The 17,914-nt window shown below is 40.2% G+C and overlaps 1 protein-coding gene across 1 annotated transcript in view; it reads right to left on the reverse strand.

Moving 5' to 3' along the window:
- CFTR (cystic fibrosis transmembrane conductance regulator (ATP-binding cassette sub-family C, member 7)) overlaps window positions 1-17,914 on the reverse strand; it is a gene marked incomplete at both ends in the record, with an annotated part of 51,578 nt that overhangs the window by 2,181 nt on the left and 31,483 nt on the right. Inside the window, 3 exons of the mRNA XM_010019502.1 lie at window positions 5,136-5,291; window positions 9,370-9,612; window positions 16,918-17,018. Coding sequence (XP_010017804.1) covers window positions 5,136-5,291; window positions 9,370-9,612; window positions 16,918-17,018 — 500 coding nt within the window. The remainder of the gene's footprint in view (window positions 1-5,135; window positions 5,292-9,369; window positions 9,613-16,917; window positions 17,019-17,914) is intronic.

Here is a 17,914-nt window from a genome sequence, read left to right on the forward strand (position 1 = left end):
GAGAAATAAATGAAACTACTTTCTTCAGAAACTGCTGTTATTCCTAATAACTGTGCTTTCAAGAAGCAGGTCACTAAAAGCAAGCTATTCCCAAATGTACTCTTTTTCTTTTTCCCCCACAAGGTAAATACTTCATTGTCCTGAATTCTAGTACTTCTCTCTCTCCATTTCAACACTACCTTCTTCCCAGCTCATTAGAAACCACATAGGGTTCACTTGAGTAAATATGTGAGTCACACAGCCAGGTTAGAGTCCACTTAAAAATAATCAGGGAAAAAACCCGCAAAATTCTTAAAAGCTTGAACTCTAAAGTGAAAAAAACCCAAACCCAAAAGTGCATGCCACAGACTTCTGTGTTGTTTATAAATATGGCAGAAGTAGAAATAAGAGGAGAATTGGAAGGGTGAATGGATGGCTAGGGTGCCTGGCAGCAAATCTGGAACCATTTCCTTCTCGGTCACTTGTTCAGATTCACCCAGGATGTTCACGGATGTGATCACACAACAAATAGTTTCTCAAACTTGACATCCACACACAAGCAAAACACTCAGGAATACAGATATGGTCATGCTTATGTTCTGACCACCCCAAATATTGTAAAACAACCCCTCTGAAAGGCATTAGTCCCCCTCAGCAGCTAGAGCTTCTGCATACTGGTTATGGTGTGGGATACACTCAGCTTGTGGCAATGGGCTTCCTAAGTGATTTAAGTGTTATGTGAAGAACCAACACCCTGGAGTACCCAAGCAAACCCATACAGAAGAGTAAAGCATCAGTTGACAAGAGGCTGCTAAGGTGAGGGAGTATCTTGGCTGTGAGTAGCTGCTCTTGCAGTGGAAAGACAACATATGTGCAAGTCCTCTGCGAGACCATGGACCCCTGTTCCCATACACTCCAGGGCTGGAGAACAAATGTGGTATCAGTTAGAACTAGATACCAGCTCCACACACAGAGAAGTTAGAGTAACAACAACATGACCCCCATGTAGCCTCTTCTGCTTCATATATATTATGGCAAGAACATCAGCATGGAAAGACAATCAAATTGTTATGTGAATGCTTTAGTATTAAGAGCAGAGTTAAAGGTTTTGTTTTTGTAAGAGATGCTCTGGGGACTTTACACTGACAAAGTATTTCCAGACAAGAATAAGAACATGGGAGCAATGAAGTCCTTCTGCAAGTTTTCTGGGACCAGTTCTGTAAGCTTCTCCCCTGAAGATGCTAAAACCTCTGCCTCCCACAGAGCTTACTGGTAAACCCAAGTGCTGTACAACACTGCACCCATAATGCAGAAAACAACCTGTCTACCGCCTGAAATGAGCATGTGGGTTCTTGATGAATGTCCTCAGCTGCTCTGTGCATGGGTCCGGTGCAGCAGCTGCCCTGCAGGAGCCCAGCCCTCTGGGGAGCAGCACTGCCCCATGCAGGAGTGCTCTGGCATGCTTCAGAACAGCCACCCCCTGTGTGACCTCCAAAGTGCACAGCCCTGAAGAGTATGAGAAGTGATGAAACAGGGCTGGAGACAGACAGGCAGAGAGACAGACAGATATGATGAACAAAATGAGATAACTACTGAAAAATCGGAACAACAAAGATGAAAGTTGTGAAATTCCACTTTTTAAGTAAAATAATGGCGCAAAACTGATTTGATTTTTTTTTATGGTCAGCTAGCAGTCCCACAAATTGTAGTAATCTCATTCTCCATGCTAGGCTTGATGTTAACTCTATATGGAGTATTTACACATAAAACCAGCATGAAATCCACCAAGATGCAGTGGAGTAAGAACTTAAGACGACTTCAGAAGTAATTTCATTCCTCTGAGCTAGCAGCACCTTATGGGTCTCAGGATTTTCCTCATTGATTTTAATGGAACATTTGCTGCAGGTCTCCTGTTCTCCACTCAAAGCCAAATTTCCGAAGGCATTTTCTCAATTTGAGTCAGTTAAATATTTCAGGATGCAATCTGCGTGAGGACCTGTACACAAAAGAGCTTCAGTGTTGAAATCAGATGCAGCTGGATGTCCTCACCTTGGAAATGTGGTGGGAAAACTCTTGCAGAAAAAACATCAGAAAGGACTGCCCAGAAAGAAGGCATGATGGGCTGCGATTATACTTCAAACAACCTGTTATTGCTGGAGTAATGGCTTTGCATGGTAATGACAAACATCCTGTAGGAGCAGAAATGTGGTCCAGCTATGCTTCAACAGTGCAGGCGTGTGAGGAGCAACAGGAAGGACCTTCCTTGTGGGGTGCTCCAGGAAACATGTTTTATATGATTCACACCTTCACGCCACTGTAATGCTGGATTTGAGATACTAAAAGACAGGGGGTTTGTCTTTGTTCTAGCTCAGCATGATCTCTGACCACGCTGCCGGCCGACACTGTGTGCTATGCAGGCATGCATCAGTGAGGTTCTGGCAGAGGAAAAGCACTTCTTTTCTTCTAAACTGGGAAATTTAGGGATAAGGAAGAGAAGGAGAGGTTTGGAAAGTTTTCACAAGGAAGCATGCCTCAAGTAGAGCTCCGTTCTTTTGTTAGCAAAGCCTCTCCCGGAGACAGAGAATATCAGGTGTTGATGTAGGCCAGCCTCCCAGGAAAGGAAAGGCAACTAATTTTTCTCCTCCATTCTGAAGCCGTAGGTGAAGGGCAAAGAACAAAAGGCTCCCTTTGTTCTGCTGGGAAAGGCAGGGTGGCATATGCAATTTCTCTTCCCTGCTGGGAGAGTGCTGTCGAAAACTTCATTTTGTTCTGAATGTGGGAACTTCTGAGGTATAATGTGCAGTTCTTTGGCAAGGCTTTGGGACAGGAGCTGCAAGCTGAAGCATGTAAACAGGCTGGGAACTCTCATAACCTTCCAGAGAATGGAGGGCTGGGATTTTTTTGGTGTTGATCCATTATCAGGGACTTCCAAACTGAACTAAATGTGTAATTTTAACAATGAACTAACAATGCACCTCATTACCAGAAGAGCAAGTTACACTGCTCATGTAACAAATGTCTCTCACATTTTGCTGATGGCTGCAGAATGATGTTTTCTATGCCATTAGTGATTCTATAGTGAGTACTCAGCTATGAGAATTATTAATCATATTTTTCACTGGAACAACAAGGCTACTTGTTACCAAGCATTCAGTTTTCTCCTCATTCCATGTATTCCCAAGGACAGCTGGACATGGAAAGCAGAAACACTGCTGGGCAACCAGAATCCAAAGGAAAATGGCTGAGAGCAGAAGGATAACTATGGGAAAGACAGGGAAGCCCCTTCCAGTGCAGGAAGTTATGCTTGACTGTATAGGAAAATTTCACAAAGGAGACATACTTTATACTATTAAAGCATCCTTAATCTTAGACATCCATCCTTTGGAGGACAGCTGTGTAACATACCTGTCCTCTAAACTCATTAGACGCAGCTGCATTTGCGGTTCACTGCACAGCTGCCCTCAATCTGAAGGGGTGACTTTTTTTCATACTAAGCAACAATCATGCGGCAGAACTGAACCAGCAATAATAAAGAAATAGAAATTTAAAGGATAGATAGATGTGAAAATGTTGAATAGAGGACAGAAAGAGTGACAACAGGTCAGCTATCAAAGGGCAGCTTGCCAAGCAAGCCGCAGCTCAACAGGCAGCGTGTGACCAACCAGGCTGTCAGAAGAGTTCAGGCAAGAAAGGAATCCAACCAGTGAACTCAACACTTCTCTCTGTTTTTTTGAGGGTGTAACTTGGCAGTGAAGAAAGGGTCTGTTCTGGCAAGGTCAAAGTGCTACAAATTTGCTGCCTTTAAGGAAATTTCAGAGCATCTTTGTGGAAATGCAGAGAGGGGAGAGAGAGCTGTGTCTTCTTTGTATGCCCTACATTAAATAAATGCCACTCAGGCTGCTGTGGGAGAACATTTTTGAAAGCGAGGCTGTCACAACTCAAAGCTGATCATGAAGTAGAAAAAATAATTTTTGAGTTCCTCTTGTGCTTGCAAACATTGTGTTTCCAGCATGAGCATTTCAGCATCTTTTAACAGGTACCAAAGCCAAAACAGTGCCATAAGGAACACCTCAGTTAGAGTTAAATCCCACCTCCATGACACTGAAATATATCAGAAGTGACTTTACTACAATTAGTTTGGACTGTTGCATTATGGTAGAAAGCAGATTTTAGCCAACATACCCAAGGAAGGGTGAAAGTGATGATAGATCTCTGCTCTGTGATAGTTGTAGAAAAGAAAACCACTATTTTGAAAATGTAAACCTGACAGCATATATTTTAGTTCAATTAGCTGGCTGTCCAAGATTCTTTCCAACTATGTTAAAGTACCTCAAGCTGTCAGTGCACACAGCTTTCCACCACACTGCAGCTCACCAGCTTGCTCAGACAGTAACTGCTTTTTAAGACAGTAGACTGGGAAGCCCTAGGTTTAATTCTTTGTTCCTCCTTAGACTATTTCACTTGTTCCAGTTATTTGAAAGTACTAGGGTGCCTAAATCCATGTGAGGAGCTGTTTCCTTTTTCATCTCTGAAATGGCATTACTTCCCATATGCCAGCACTGTTGCAAGCATAAGTAACATGAAGTGCTCCCTTATGCATGCACTATGACATGGTAATGAGAGGTGACAGCTAAAAAAGTGCTGAGCCCATGTTGGGAACCAGCTAGTGGTCTAATAAAATATGAGAAAAGCAATAATTTTGGTACTATCCTGTCATGGAAAACAGGCAATGTATAGCATCCACACATTAACCATAATATGTGCTGTAGTGCTTTAGAAAACAGTAGCTGAGACCACCACTGACTGTATTTTTCATTTCAGGTGGCACTATCTTATTTTGAATCAAGACGCAAACTGTTTCAGAGCTGTAGGAAAAAAGCAGGGTATGAACACTTACTTTTGTTTGAGTGTGCTGTACCTTCCCAGTTCTAGAACAGTTCTTGTGTAACTGGCATAGAAACCCTCAAAAAGTAGTTTGCTGCAAATCATTCCATCTATCCATCCATCCATCCATCCCTCCATCCATCCATCTCCCCTTTTAATAAAATCTTTGTGTTTTGTTTCTGTTCCTTAGCATAAAACAATTAACTTCCAGCTTGAAGTGTATGTAGAACCAATGGAAAAAAAGAGACACATATATTCAGTAATCTCATTACCTGAGGAATCACTCCAAATGCTTTTCTCCATTGCTGCACACTGACCGTGTTCCAGGAGACTCCATCAATCTGGATATCCCCTTCTGTATTCAGCAGTCTTAAAAATGCAAACAGTAAAGTGCTTTTTCCTGAACCAGTTCTTCCTAAAAGGCCCACCTGCAATGCAAACCATAAAAGCAAACATTCAGTACTGCTCACATATTAACCACAGACAAAGGCAGAAACACTTAGAGATCTCAGCGGTGGAGAAAAATTCAAATGAATCTCAACGGGATAGTAAATGTCATTCATTTGGGAATGATAAAAGCCTACAGAAAGGGCTGAATAAAACACTGGGCCAGAATCATCTTTATTTTGTTAGAATTAATTAAGATGAAAAATCTGTTAGCTGAAGAACACAAATTTGCTTCTATGTTATCTTATACTGATTAGTCCAGGTCTTTCTGCTTGTCGTGGTTTAAGCCCAGCCGGCAACTTGGAACCACGCAGCCGCTCGCTCACTCCCCCCCTTTTCCTTCCTCCCCCCGCTCCCGGAGGGATGGGGAGGAGAATCGAAGGAATGTAACTCCCACGAGTTGAGATAACAGCTCTCCAGTAACTAAGGTATAATACAAACCACTACTGCTACCAATAATAATGATAACAAGAATAACAAGGGAAAAGGACACAACCGCTCCCCACCCGCCGACCGATACCCAGCCCGACCCGAGCAGCGATCTGGGCCTTCCGGGTAACTCCCCCCAGTTTATATACTGGGCATGACGTGCTGTGGTATGGAATACCCCTTTGGCCAGTTTGGGTCAGGTGTCCTGCCTCTGCTTCCTCCTGGCTTCCCCTCCTCTCTGGCAAAGCATGAGACTGAGAAAGTCCTTGGTCAGAGTAAACATTACTTAGCAACAACTAAAAACATCGGTGTTATCAGCATTGTTCCCAGACTGAAAGTCAAAAACACAGCACTGCACCAGCTACTAAGAAGGAGAAAAAATGGCTGCTGTAGCTGAACCCAGGACACTGCTTTTCCCCTTTCTTTTGCTATGAAGCTCTCTTCAGCAAAATCTCATTCAGCAGACAAAAACCAAGTAGAGGGAGCACCTGAATCACACTATTAAGCTACTCTATTGCCATAAAATTGAAATCAGAGGGCCTAATTCTGATCGGACCATGACTGTTGTGGGGTAGCTTTGGTCTGAGGCAGTGGGCACAGCACACACTATGCCTTTGCCCAGCCCCAAGCAGCAATGCAAGTCCTCAACCTGCCCAGTTGGTGCTGCTTTTCCCTACCTCCTAGGGTGTAAAGAAAAATAATACACAGGGGTTTTTTTTAAATGTTCTGTTTCCCTTATGAGATTGCACTGACCAATTGCTGGAATGAGCAACAGCTGCAGAATCCACCAGCAAATGCCAAGATACTGCCTTTTCCAACAGCTGGGTTTTACACAGCTAACAATGTCCTGTCTGTGAGCTGCTTTTGTAGGGTGACAATATATGTGTTGAAGGTGAAGAAAGGGATTCTTCCTGCTGCCTGGCATCCTTTCAGGAACAGTGCTTCAGGCCTCCAAACCGTATGAGCAGTCTGTATTGTGTTGCACTGGCCTAATCTATTGATTCCAGTCATCAAAAAGGGCATGAGGGAAGACCCAGGGAACTACAGACTGATAGTCTAACCTCAGTTCCTGGGAAAATTATAGAGATTATACTGCATAATATTGAAAGACATTTGAAGAATGATGCACTCGTCATGCAGAGTCAATGTGAGTTCACAAAAGTGAAAGTCCTGTTTAACTGATTTGATACTCTTCTGCGATAAGATGGATGAAGAGAAGGTGGTGGATGTAGTTTTTCTGGATTTTAGTAAGGCTTTTGCTACTGTCCCTCACAGCATCCCTCCAACTGTGGGATGAACGGCTTCACAGTGCACTGGGTGAAGGACTAGCTGAAGGGCAGAGCTCAAAGGTGTGTAGTGAATGGAGCTACATCTGGCTGGCAACTAGTCACCAGTGGGGTTTCTCAGGGTTCAATTCTAGGGGCCAGTTCTGTTGAATACATTCATCAACGATGCAGGAGTTGAATGCACCAGCGGCAAGTTTGCTCATGATACCAAACCGGGAGGTGCTGTTGACTCTCTTGAGGGCCAAGAGGCCTTGCGGAGGGATCTAGATGGACTGGACCTCTAGACAATGATTAATGAAATTTAAGAAGTTGAAATGCCGGATTCTGCACCTGGCATGGAGTAATGCTGGGCACAAATATAGATTGGGAGAGGAGTGGATGGGAAGCAGCCCTGCACAAAAGGGATCTGGTGGTGCTGGTTGGCAGCAGACTCAATAGCAGTCAGCAGCAGTGTGCCCTGGCAGCCAAGAGGGCAAAACACATCCTGGGGCGCATCAAACACAGCATGACCAGCAGGTCAAAAGAGATGATTATCCTGCTGTATTCAGCATTGACGCAGCCTCACCCTGAGCACAATATGCAGTTCTGGGCCCCACAATTTAAGAAGGATGTGAAGGTCCTTGAATGTGTCCAGAGGAGGGCAGCAGAGCTGGTGAAAGGGCTGGAAGGAACGTCCTATGAGGAGTGGCTGAGGACTTTGATTTGGAGAATAGGAACCTGAGGGGCAACCTCATTGCACTCTACAGATTCCTGAGGAGGGGAAGTGGAAAGGGAAGTGCTGAGCTCTTCTCTCTGGTATCCAGTAATAGGATACGTGGGAATGGTTCAATACTGCACCAGGGGAGGTTTAGACTGGACATTAGGAAATATTTCTTTACCAAGATGGTAGTCCTGTCCTGTCCTTTCCTGTCCTGTCCTGTCCTAGTCTAGTCTAGTCTAGTCTTGTGCTGTGCTACTCTATTCTGTTCTTGTGCTGTGATATTCTACCCCTTCACCAGAGAAGAGCTCTCCCCTTCCCTGCTTATTTTACCTATGCTTCCCTATGGGGCAGAGACAAATCCTCTCCAGTTTAAGGAGCATGCTTCAATTCTGGAAATGTTTCCTCTGAGGTCATGATTCATCACCAAAATTGGATAGAGTTCCTAAATCACAGCCATTTAAAAAAAGATTTGTTATAAATGCTCTGCCCGCTCTCTGTACAGTACAAAATTATCTTTCATTTTCCATTCTCCAAGGGATTTTCCAGGAAGTAAATCCACCAGACTGCAGTGGCACCTGCACCTCCGTGCTCCAGGAATCACAGGTGCCTCTCTTCCAAAGGCAGAGAGGTTTCAAGATAGTGTTACAGGAGGTCAGACCCCCAGTCTCAAGATTTTGGTGCCCTCAAACTTAGTAGATGAAACATTCAGTTCATGTAAACCAAGACAGATCTACCAAACCTGGCAGAGACTGGTGTTATCCAAACTAGGAGCAAAGAGCTGCCTTCTGGTGAGGCCAGGTTGCTATCACTGAATCTTTTTTTTCTCATCTATGTGGGTGAGTTAAAATTTCCTCTTCATCTGTGTGTCTGCTGCTCAGAAAGTCACGTAAGCCTTTCTTCCCACCCCACCGAGGATGGTCCTTCAGCTTGAACTTAAAGCAGAGTGTTAAACCTCTGCCTAACTGCTGTCCTGAAATTAACACTCTGTCTTGAACACAACTCCAAGCACGCAGGAAGATTAATTAGACATCTGGCAATGGTCTGAAGAATAGAGCTGTTTATGGTTTGCTGTATAATAATTTGGGGTGGCCTAGAGCCCTCATTGAACGGGCGAGACGGCACCTCCACCCTCTGGCCATCAGAGTCAGCAGTGCATTACCCTTGGCACAGGAGCTGGTATTCTTTCATGCTCTGTTCCACCTGGGTCAGGCTGCCCCCAGCACCTGCACTCACCAGCAAGCTTCCCTCTCCCAGCAGGAGAAGGCAGACAACTTCAGGCACAGGAATACAGCTTGGGGAACTGCTGCATATGTATTTTATCAGTATATGCTGCTCCTCATGTCCAGTAACCATCCTCACTGTGCTTCACTGAAGTGTAAATAGCCTCGAGATTTCTAGGATAACTGAGGCAGATTTTCCTTGCCCTTACTTCGTTTGTAGCCAATAATCCTACAGACAAGCTCTTTTTAAGAGACACAAGACATTTCTGTTCTTCAGGTGCTTTAGATGATTACTTTGTTTTGTGACAATTTAATTTACAAAACCTTACTGACCTTACTCTTTAGTCAATGAATAGGTTTATAATGACATTTCTACAGTTAAGCTTAATAGTAGTCAGATCAAACACATGAAGAATTGTCTCACCCTCTGCCCCGAACTTATTGAAAAGGAAATGTTTTCTAATACAGCAGCTCCTCCTTCACCATATTTGGCTGTAAGGTCCTTCACAGTCATTTGGCCCCCAGATGGCCAGTTCTTTCCTTCCTTCACATGCCTGTTTTCAATTATAAAGGCATCTGAAAGCCGATTATTCTTCTGCGGCTTAATGTTCTTCATCTCTTCTGTTGGCATGTCAATGAATTTAAATATTCGTCCGACAGACCGCATCTACAAATCAAAACAAAGAGTATTCTAATTTTAATTAATACTCAGTTGTCAAAACAAATGCAATCAAGTTATTCTTAATTCCTAGACAGAACAGTGAGTCTTTTTTCTGTGTAAGTTATACCATGACATAATTTTCAGTGGTAGGGTACTTCTTGTATAGAGCTCGATATTCTCTTGCTTTTTTACTACTGACAGTAGTCCAACATGTGATCTCCATTTCTGCAGAAAGACACAATAAGGCTTTCTACCTCTAAAAATGTATTTTGAAAATCGCTGATGATCTGTACTTATAAAAACAAAGTATGATCATGAAAGCAATCTTGGAGTCTTCCAACTCCTTCCTCCTGAAGGGGTTGCCCAACCGAAAAACTGAAGTTCCTTGAATGATGATTGATCTCCAAAGATCAGCAGACTGTGTGGAAATTGAAAGATGTAAAGCTGTAGCATCAAATAAAGAGGAACATTCATCAGACACTAACATTTGAGTTTCTATGAGAAACTATCTATACTTTTTAGCAAATAATTAGTAGTAAGTTCCACAACGACTAATTTTATAGCTGTTATTATATGTATTCGATGAAATAATCAAGTCCTGTAGTTCATGAACTTCAGACAGAAGCTGCTAGTAGCAGTCTTGGTGAATTTTCAAAAGAGCATGGGACTTGAAGTGTTCCCCTTGATTTTTTTTTAATGGGTCAAGGGTCATTTAGTAAATAGTTCATTTATCTCCTTCACTAGAACTTTACTGCTCAGGTGGTCAGAAAACATATTTTTAAGTCTATGGGCCAGTTTGTTCTTGTAAATTTATTAATTTTGAATTGTAAATAGTTATTTTTCCTAGCTGCTTTCCTCATTAATTTATGGAGAGCTACCTTAGCCCAGTCACCTTTTGTTCCCCAGGACTAGAGAAAACCCCAGGTTTAAGCCTCTTTCTTAACATATGTTCTCCTTCTTCAAACATCCCAGTTCAAATTACTCTTGCCTGTCTGATCAGAATGTATACAGCATTTTGGATGACGTTTCACAAAGACACTGTACAAAGGCATTGATACTTTCCTATGTGTATTAGGAATATCTTGATTAACACACCCTAGGATCATATGGTCTTTTCTTCACAGTTACATCTTTGAGCCACCCTCTGACTGAGCAGTCATCAGCCAAGCTTTCCCCCATCTTAGCCACTTCTCACCAAGGAGATCCTTACTTACCTCAGAGGTTATTCTTAGCAGTCCCTAAATTCAAGTTTTTGCACTTCAGTTACTGAAATCTATTTTGTATCTGCCATTTGAGGTCACTTAATACCTTTCAATTCCCAGCATCCTTCATGGTAACATTGCCTTTCAGCTTTGTGCCTTTGACAGATTTCTTCAACACTTTTTTTTTTTTTTTTTTGAGAGCATTAAAAGAAGATTAAAATGAGCTTGGTCACAAATCTGATCTTTGTTGAGTAGCCTCCCTACAGGTTAATGCTTACAGCTTAATGCCATTTCCTTTCTGTCCAACTCATTAACAAGTTTACAGTTCTTGTAATAATCCTGATCTCCTTCATTTATACCATTTCTGAAACAGAGCCACAGCCAGTGCTTTCCTGAAGACAAATGAGATCTACTACATTACTTTTGTCTGGAAAATAAATCATAGAATACAGTTATGATGTTAGTCTGATGCAACCTTAATGTCAGCAAACCTCAGTGAATTCACTCTGCAAACACTGCATCTTTCACTACTTCTTCAAAATTTTTTCTAAAGACTGCTGCCAGCAGACTAACAAACTGATGGGGGACACCAAATACTTCCCATTTCTCTTTCTTAACCAAAAGTGACAGTTGTTATTCTACCATGTCACAACCACTGCCATTTTGGTGGGTTCATCTGAAGTGGCCATTTTAGCTCCAGCTTCTCAGCCAGTTCTTCCTCAAATGTCAAGTCTCCCTGCTCTATTTGCTTCTTGACCTCTAACAACAGTTTATTTGGGTTAACTAATCCATTCTGTAGAGGCTGTAATTTCTAATATGCTTTTACAGAATGTTGTTCATGCTCATAGTCCTACAGTCTCCAAAAATTCCTATTGTTTTTCTCCTGTATTCAGGAAACAAATTTCAGCCCCTTACTTGAAGAAAACGTGACTTGACTTTACATTCAGGTTCCTAAGTGCTAGTCCAACTAACTTAACTAGATTCTTCATTTTACCAAAATTTGTCCTTGTAAACAATGAGAGTAAATTATATGATAGTCTCTTAAGAGACTACTGTAAGATAGTAAATCATAAGATGCTTATTTGTCAGGCATTACTTAGCAAACTAAATTAATAAATAGATAGATACCTGCTTAGCTACTGCATCCAGGAATATCTGGGCCTTATTATTAGCATTTGTTCTTTAATCTGTATTCCCAGTAGTATCCCTCTTCAGTGGCATTATGGAAAAGCCTTTGCCCATCTTTGACCTTGTTTAACAGCTTATGTATTCCTTCTGCAAAGTGATTCTACTTGATCTATCTTTCCTTCCTGTTCTTCGATCCAGACTGAAATATTGTTAGGTGGATTTTCCATGTGGAAGCAAATTTATACACAATGCAAGGAAATACTGGGATTGTAGCTTACATTAGCATCTTGAAACACTATTGTGACAGAAATTATGAAAAACATGCTAACACCCAAGCATATTGACTACAATTTCCATCTCAACCACTGTGCAAGATAGAAAGGCATGGTCATCATCATGTTGATATATGAATGTTATCTCAGTCGGTGATACAAACAGAAAGATCTTGGATCAGACTGACAATTTCTTCCTGTCTGTCTATAGTAAATGTAACACATGCATGGATGAGCACCATGCATTTATTTTAGTCAGTGTTCGACGGTATGTTTGGTTTAGAAATCTTATCCATACAGAAAAATTCAGAAATGAACGTCTTTCTTGGCTTTGGAAAGAGCTGTGAACACTTGTACAGGCAGGTATTCCCTATGATTGTCCAAGTGATCCTATCATTACACAGTAGCTAAAATCTATCAGTATACTATAGTATATCAGTAGCTATGAAACCAGCTGGACAAAGAGCCTTCTCTTACAGCAGAAAATTTAATCTCTATGTCACAGCTCCTCTGGCTGATTTATCAGTCACATCACATATGCAGATATTTTAGACAGCTTAATACTTTGAATATTCAAAAGCATGCTTTCTTTTAGAAGATTTAGATCTGGGCAGAATGCAGCATAAATGTCACTCACATTTTACAAAAATATCCATTCTTCCTTTCATAGATAGAAATCTTCTGTCATTCATAATGACAGCTATAGTGTAGGTGTCAGCAAGTTTCTTATCCATTACTCCCATCAACAACGTGCCTGCTATATTCACATTCACTAGTTAATGCTTAGAATAAAGGAGTATATTTACTACTTCCATCTAAAAATGTCTAGAGCATAATACACTATTTTTAGCCTTGCCTAATTGTATTTTACTGAGATTTTAATAACACTGCACATTCTTTAATTTACTTTTTCATTAATAACACTTAACTCTTCTTAATGTTGAAGGAGAATTCATAATATAATTATGTAATGTATATTTCCTGAAAGTGCAAGAAGTAATTCTTCTACATGTAATCTAATACACTTAATTTCATCAGGTCCCATGTTCTTTTCTGCTTCTGTTTCACATCTTCTGCTGTTACATTTTGGGTGCAATTATAGGGCATATACTCCTGTTCCAAACTGCAAAAACGAAATAATTAGTTAATTTAAAACTTGTACTGAATTTTTCACTCTTTCTCACACTGCTTTGCAGGCAGAAAGGGAAATGTTCTAACAGATTTTTCTTGATTCTTCTTCCTTCCAGATGACCAACACCTCACTTTGAGAATTCTCAATTCTGATGCAGATTTTACAGTCAAGTATTTAGTCTACTTAAACTCTGCAAATTAGCAGAGGTCTCAGGTTTTATGCTGACAGTAGGAAAAGAAAGCATCATTATTTTTTCTACATCCGAATTTTTATTTGGTCCTCTACTTATTTCTTCAGCATGCCTGAAATACAGGGTTGGACACCGTGAGGTTTAGCAAGCGCAGTTTCAATATCTCTTTGGGGGATTCTTTTCGTATCTCCTTACATAAGTAATCTTGGCAACAGTAAAAGCATGGCATTTTCTCTGCCCCTGTTAAAATGAATTGTCCTTCCCAGTTATAGCACTGCTACTACAGAATACACATCAGTGAACAAGAAGGTTATAAAACATTAGAACAGTCCACTGGGACAAGCCAATGCTTATCTGTGAAAGCAGCACTTACTGGAAAAGTTATTTTCTATTTCCTTATGAAGGAAAAAAATTAAAAATACTTCAAGGCTGCCTGGAGGGATAAGAAAAGGACTGAAAACCAGCTAAAGGGATATTAACAGAAATGATCAAAGTGAAAAGATAAAGCCAGCCTAACTGGTAGCTATAAATGAAACAATGGAGAGCTGTCAGAGTGACCACATATGTTTAAAAAAAAAAAAAAAAAAAAAACCAACAAAAAAACAGTAGAGCAGATAAAGTATCAGGGCTGGGGATGTAAAGAATGAAATGCCAAAACCATTACGAGGTATTAAAAGACAATGGGGATTTTTCAGTTAAAGCCAAACCAGTTCAACAGAAATTGCTTCAAAGAGAGTATCTGTGTATGTAAAAAAAAAAATCCAACCTAGAAACTCAGATTTTTTCAATATATATGTCAGTGTCATGGAAAGCTCAGGAAGGAGATTGTCTGAAATAAAGTCAATTTGCCACCTACACATCTGTTTGGCCAGTATTTCTTCTGGTTCTTTTTTCCTTCTTCACATGATCCTGCTCCTCTACTCTCCTGCCTTCCTGTCCTTCTGCTTGCATTTATTTCACTGACGTCCCATCCTTTGCATATCTTGTAAAACAACCCAATACAAGCTTAATGTTATGCGCTCATTTGAGCAGCTATGCCTTTGGGCATGGGTTTTAACCACTTGCAGAAAACTCCAGTTTATCTGACAACCAAAACCTGCTACCTACAAATGTACTATACATTCAGTGAAGGCTTCTGTGCAGGCTTTAAGCACAGATGTCACAGCTCAAGGAAGAGCAAGAATGATGCTAGCTAGAGCGGTGCGTGCATATCTGTAACCAGAGGCATATGGAGAGATGTCACTTCTAGTCAATCTGGTCCTGTGGGGAGTTTCAAAGTACTCCTTGAGAGAAAAATAGAGTATAACTAAATATACTACCAAGGCACACATGCAAGCCTTTGTAGGACATCTGTCACCAAATAAATGTAAAAGACTTTAAAGAGGGAAGTGCTAAATGTAGAGAATACAGAATGGGAAATAATACATCTGCATCACCCAGTGAAGCAATTTTATTATCTTGAAACCATTAAGCTATTCTTATCTGCTTGCACACAGGAGCAACTTTTCAATGTCAGGAAAACCATCCTGCCAGCAGTATATATTAGTTTGTCATCTGGGATACCTAAAAATCCATAGGATGGGGGTGTGCAGCTATTTACTTCTGAAAGAAGCCCAGAGGATCCACCTATGAGCTTATGCACCTTAGAAGGCTATAAGAATAATAATAGAATTAATAGAATATAACTGGTGCTCCAGTACAGTAGTTTGTCTCAATATAGAGAAAAGTACTCACAAACTTCTAAAGCAACTTGAGACTCTTTTCAGGGGAAAGGGAGTTACTTCCTTATTGCTACTAACAGATGACATTTTAACATCGCTGTATTTTGAAAAAGGGGAAGTTCTTTATTGAAACACTGATGTGTCCAGCACCCTCTGAATCCTACAGTAAGACTTTCTATTGGTTTTGCAAAACATTCATTCAGCTGTATAAAACGTGCATGTGATTCTTGTATAGACTGTTACACTTAAAGTGACCACATTGTGCCTTACAGGGTTAAGATGGAGTTTACAAATGAGACCTGATCAAATGTTTCTGTCTCTGCTGTGCCTTACCAATGGCACGTGTTACTTTATTATCAGTCACACAACTGTTGTTTGGTGCGTCTTGCAGTTATGGCAAAGAAGCCTTTTTACAAAGTTCTTGGCCTTCAAGACAAGTTGTTCTAAGCAGCAAAGAAAGAGCCAGCATTAAACAACTCATAGACAGGGAAAAAATGTGTCCCTGAATGGCAGTCAACTTTCTGGAATATCACCAGTCACATGTGTAAATAAGAGATTAGATGTTTTAAGTGGTTAATTGCCTGGTTTGGGGCTCTTAAGGATTTCCTTCAGGATTAGGCTGGTTAAATCACATTTAAAAAAAAAAATACATTGAACTGGCAAATATTCCTGCACTGTCATTGTTTGCCCCAATTACATTTTTTTTAAACAACAACTCTTTTAAGCTAATCAGGACTGCAGGATTGTCACCAAGATCTGCTGTAAAAGCTGTTTGTTTTCCAATACTGACATGGTTGTATCAAGAAGATAATTTAGGGTTCAGAGAGGTTATGACTGGATGTGGGAGGTTTTAATTTATCTGAATTCTTTTTTTTTTGTTTATAAAGCTACTGTATTTTGTAACAAGAGTTCTGTCTAAAATAGATCCTAAAATGCCTGAAGCGTAAAACAGAGAAATAGCTATTACATTTAAAAACAACATCTAAAACTTTCATACATTTAAGCTAAGGTATGATAAAAACTCCAAGAACAAACATATACTTTTATGAGTATCCTGCCTACTTTTCATATCTCAACAGACAGGTGATGATGAGTTAACCTTGTGAAATATTCTGTTTCAAAGCCAAGCCTAACTAATGGACTAGCTACACAAATTCAAGGGGTAAGTATGTACAACTCCTAAGCCTTATGTCAGAGTGCATTTTACACAAAAAAAAAAAAAAACCAGAAAAAGACCCCCAGGGAAATCTAAAACAGATTTTTAAATCACTGTTGATTTTGCATGGAGGAAGCTCAAAAACATGCATTGTGATCTGCTGTGCTAAGCCCTTAACATGACAAAGTAATGTATTTTATATACCTTGGTAAGGTATATAATCATAACAAAACAATTCCAAGCCTTTTTGAAGTTTTCCCATCTGCAATCTGAATCCGAAAATGCAAATATTTGCTGTTGCCTATTCTAGTCCAGGAAAATTTCTGATCTTAGAAAAACTCAAGCTTGTGCTGTGCCAAAGCCAGTAGGTTGCTATGAAAGGTATGACGGGAATTTTTCTGACACATCTGCCTCTTATCCAGCTCAGAAAACAACTCACTGAACACCCATAATCAACAAAATAAGGCAATTCCTCAAAAGAAAGCACAGTACAGTGCATTTTATGCTTACCAAACTATCCACATCTATGCTTGAATTTACTGCCCACTGCAAGGTTCCCATGATGTTCATAGCTAAAGTAAGAAGAATGCCAACTCTTCCTGGTCCATCACCTGTGGGGAAAAAAACACAGTCAATTTATATGAAAATAAATCAGAAAATTAACATGTATATCTTAAAATACATATTCACATTCTCTCCTCTTTTATTTCATGGAGAAGACACAGACTTGTTACTTACACAAAGGACTGAGGGCTTAATCATCAGCTAAACACCTGGCTTTGCCATTGAATTCACTAGAAACCCTGCTCTTGCTTTGGCAGAACAAAAAAATTAAATCTTAGTACTTAGCTGTAAAGAAAATCAGGCCTCTGCAAATCTTGGTTTTCATTTCCCTTTTACAAAGCATATAATCTGTGAAATGACTCTTATCTAACTAAAACACCACAGCTGACAACTTCAAAATTCAAGATAGTTGCACTGGTTTACATTTTCATTTCTTAGACAAGTAGAGGACATGTTCTATTTACTGTTCCACAAAGATATAAATTCTTTTGCTTTTATTGTCTGTTCTAAAAAGCAGGGGGTTTTCCAGGGATTTTCCTTTATGAGTTCATACAATACAATATAAGCATTTAAATCACCTCACTGTTGATTTTAATCTCATTATGCGTTAAATGGAACTGGGAATTTAAGCCAAATGCCTTTCTATGATTTCTCCATTTCTTCTATGGCTTTCTTCGACAAACTTCCTCCTGTTTTGCTTATAGACATCTCATTATCAGAGCAATTATAGAAGTAAACAAGAAAAGCAAAATATTCCTCCTGAAAGCTGACAGATTAAGAAAATGAATTTAGTATTGCCCCAAGGACCTATTACTTGTAACAGTAAAGTGGTGGCAAGATGACGAATTTTCAAGTTTTTTAAAAGTGCTTCAAACCCCTTTTCTCAAGTATACAAAAAAACAATTAGACATGAAACAGTTTTCCTAAAAAAAGTCAAACTACT

This window comes from Nestor notabilis, unplaced genomic scaffold (genome assembly GCF_000696875.1).
Source record: "Nestor notabilis isolate BGI_N333 unplaced genomic scaffold, ASM69687v1 scaffold10788, whole genome shotgun sequence".
In the NCBI taxonomy this organism is placed as follows: domain Eukaryota; kingdom Metazoa; phylum Chordata; class Aves; order Psittaciformes; family Psittacidae; genus Nestor; species Nestor notabilis.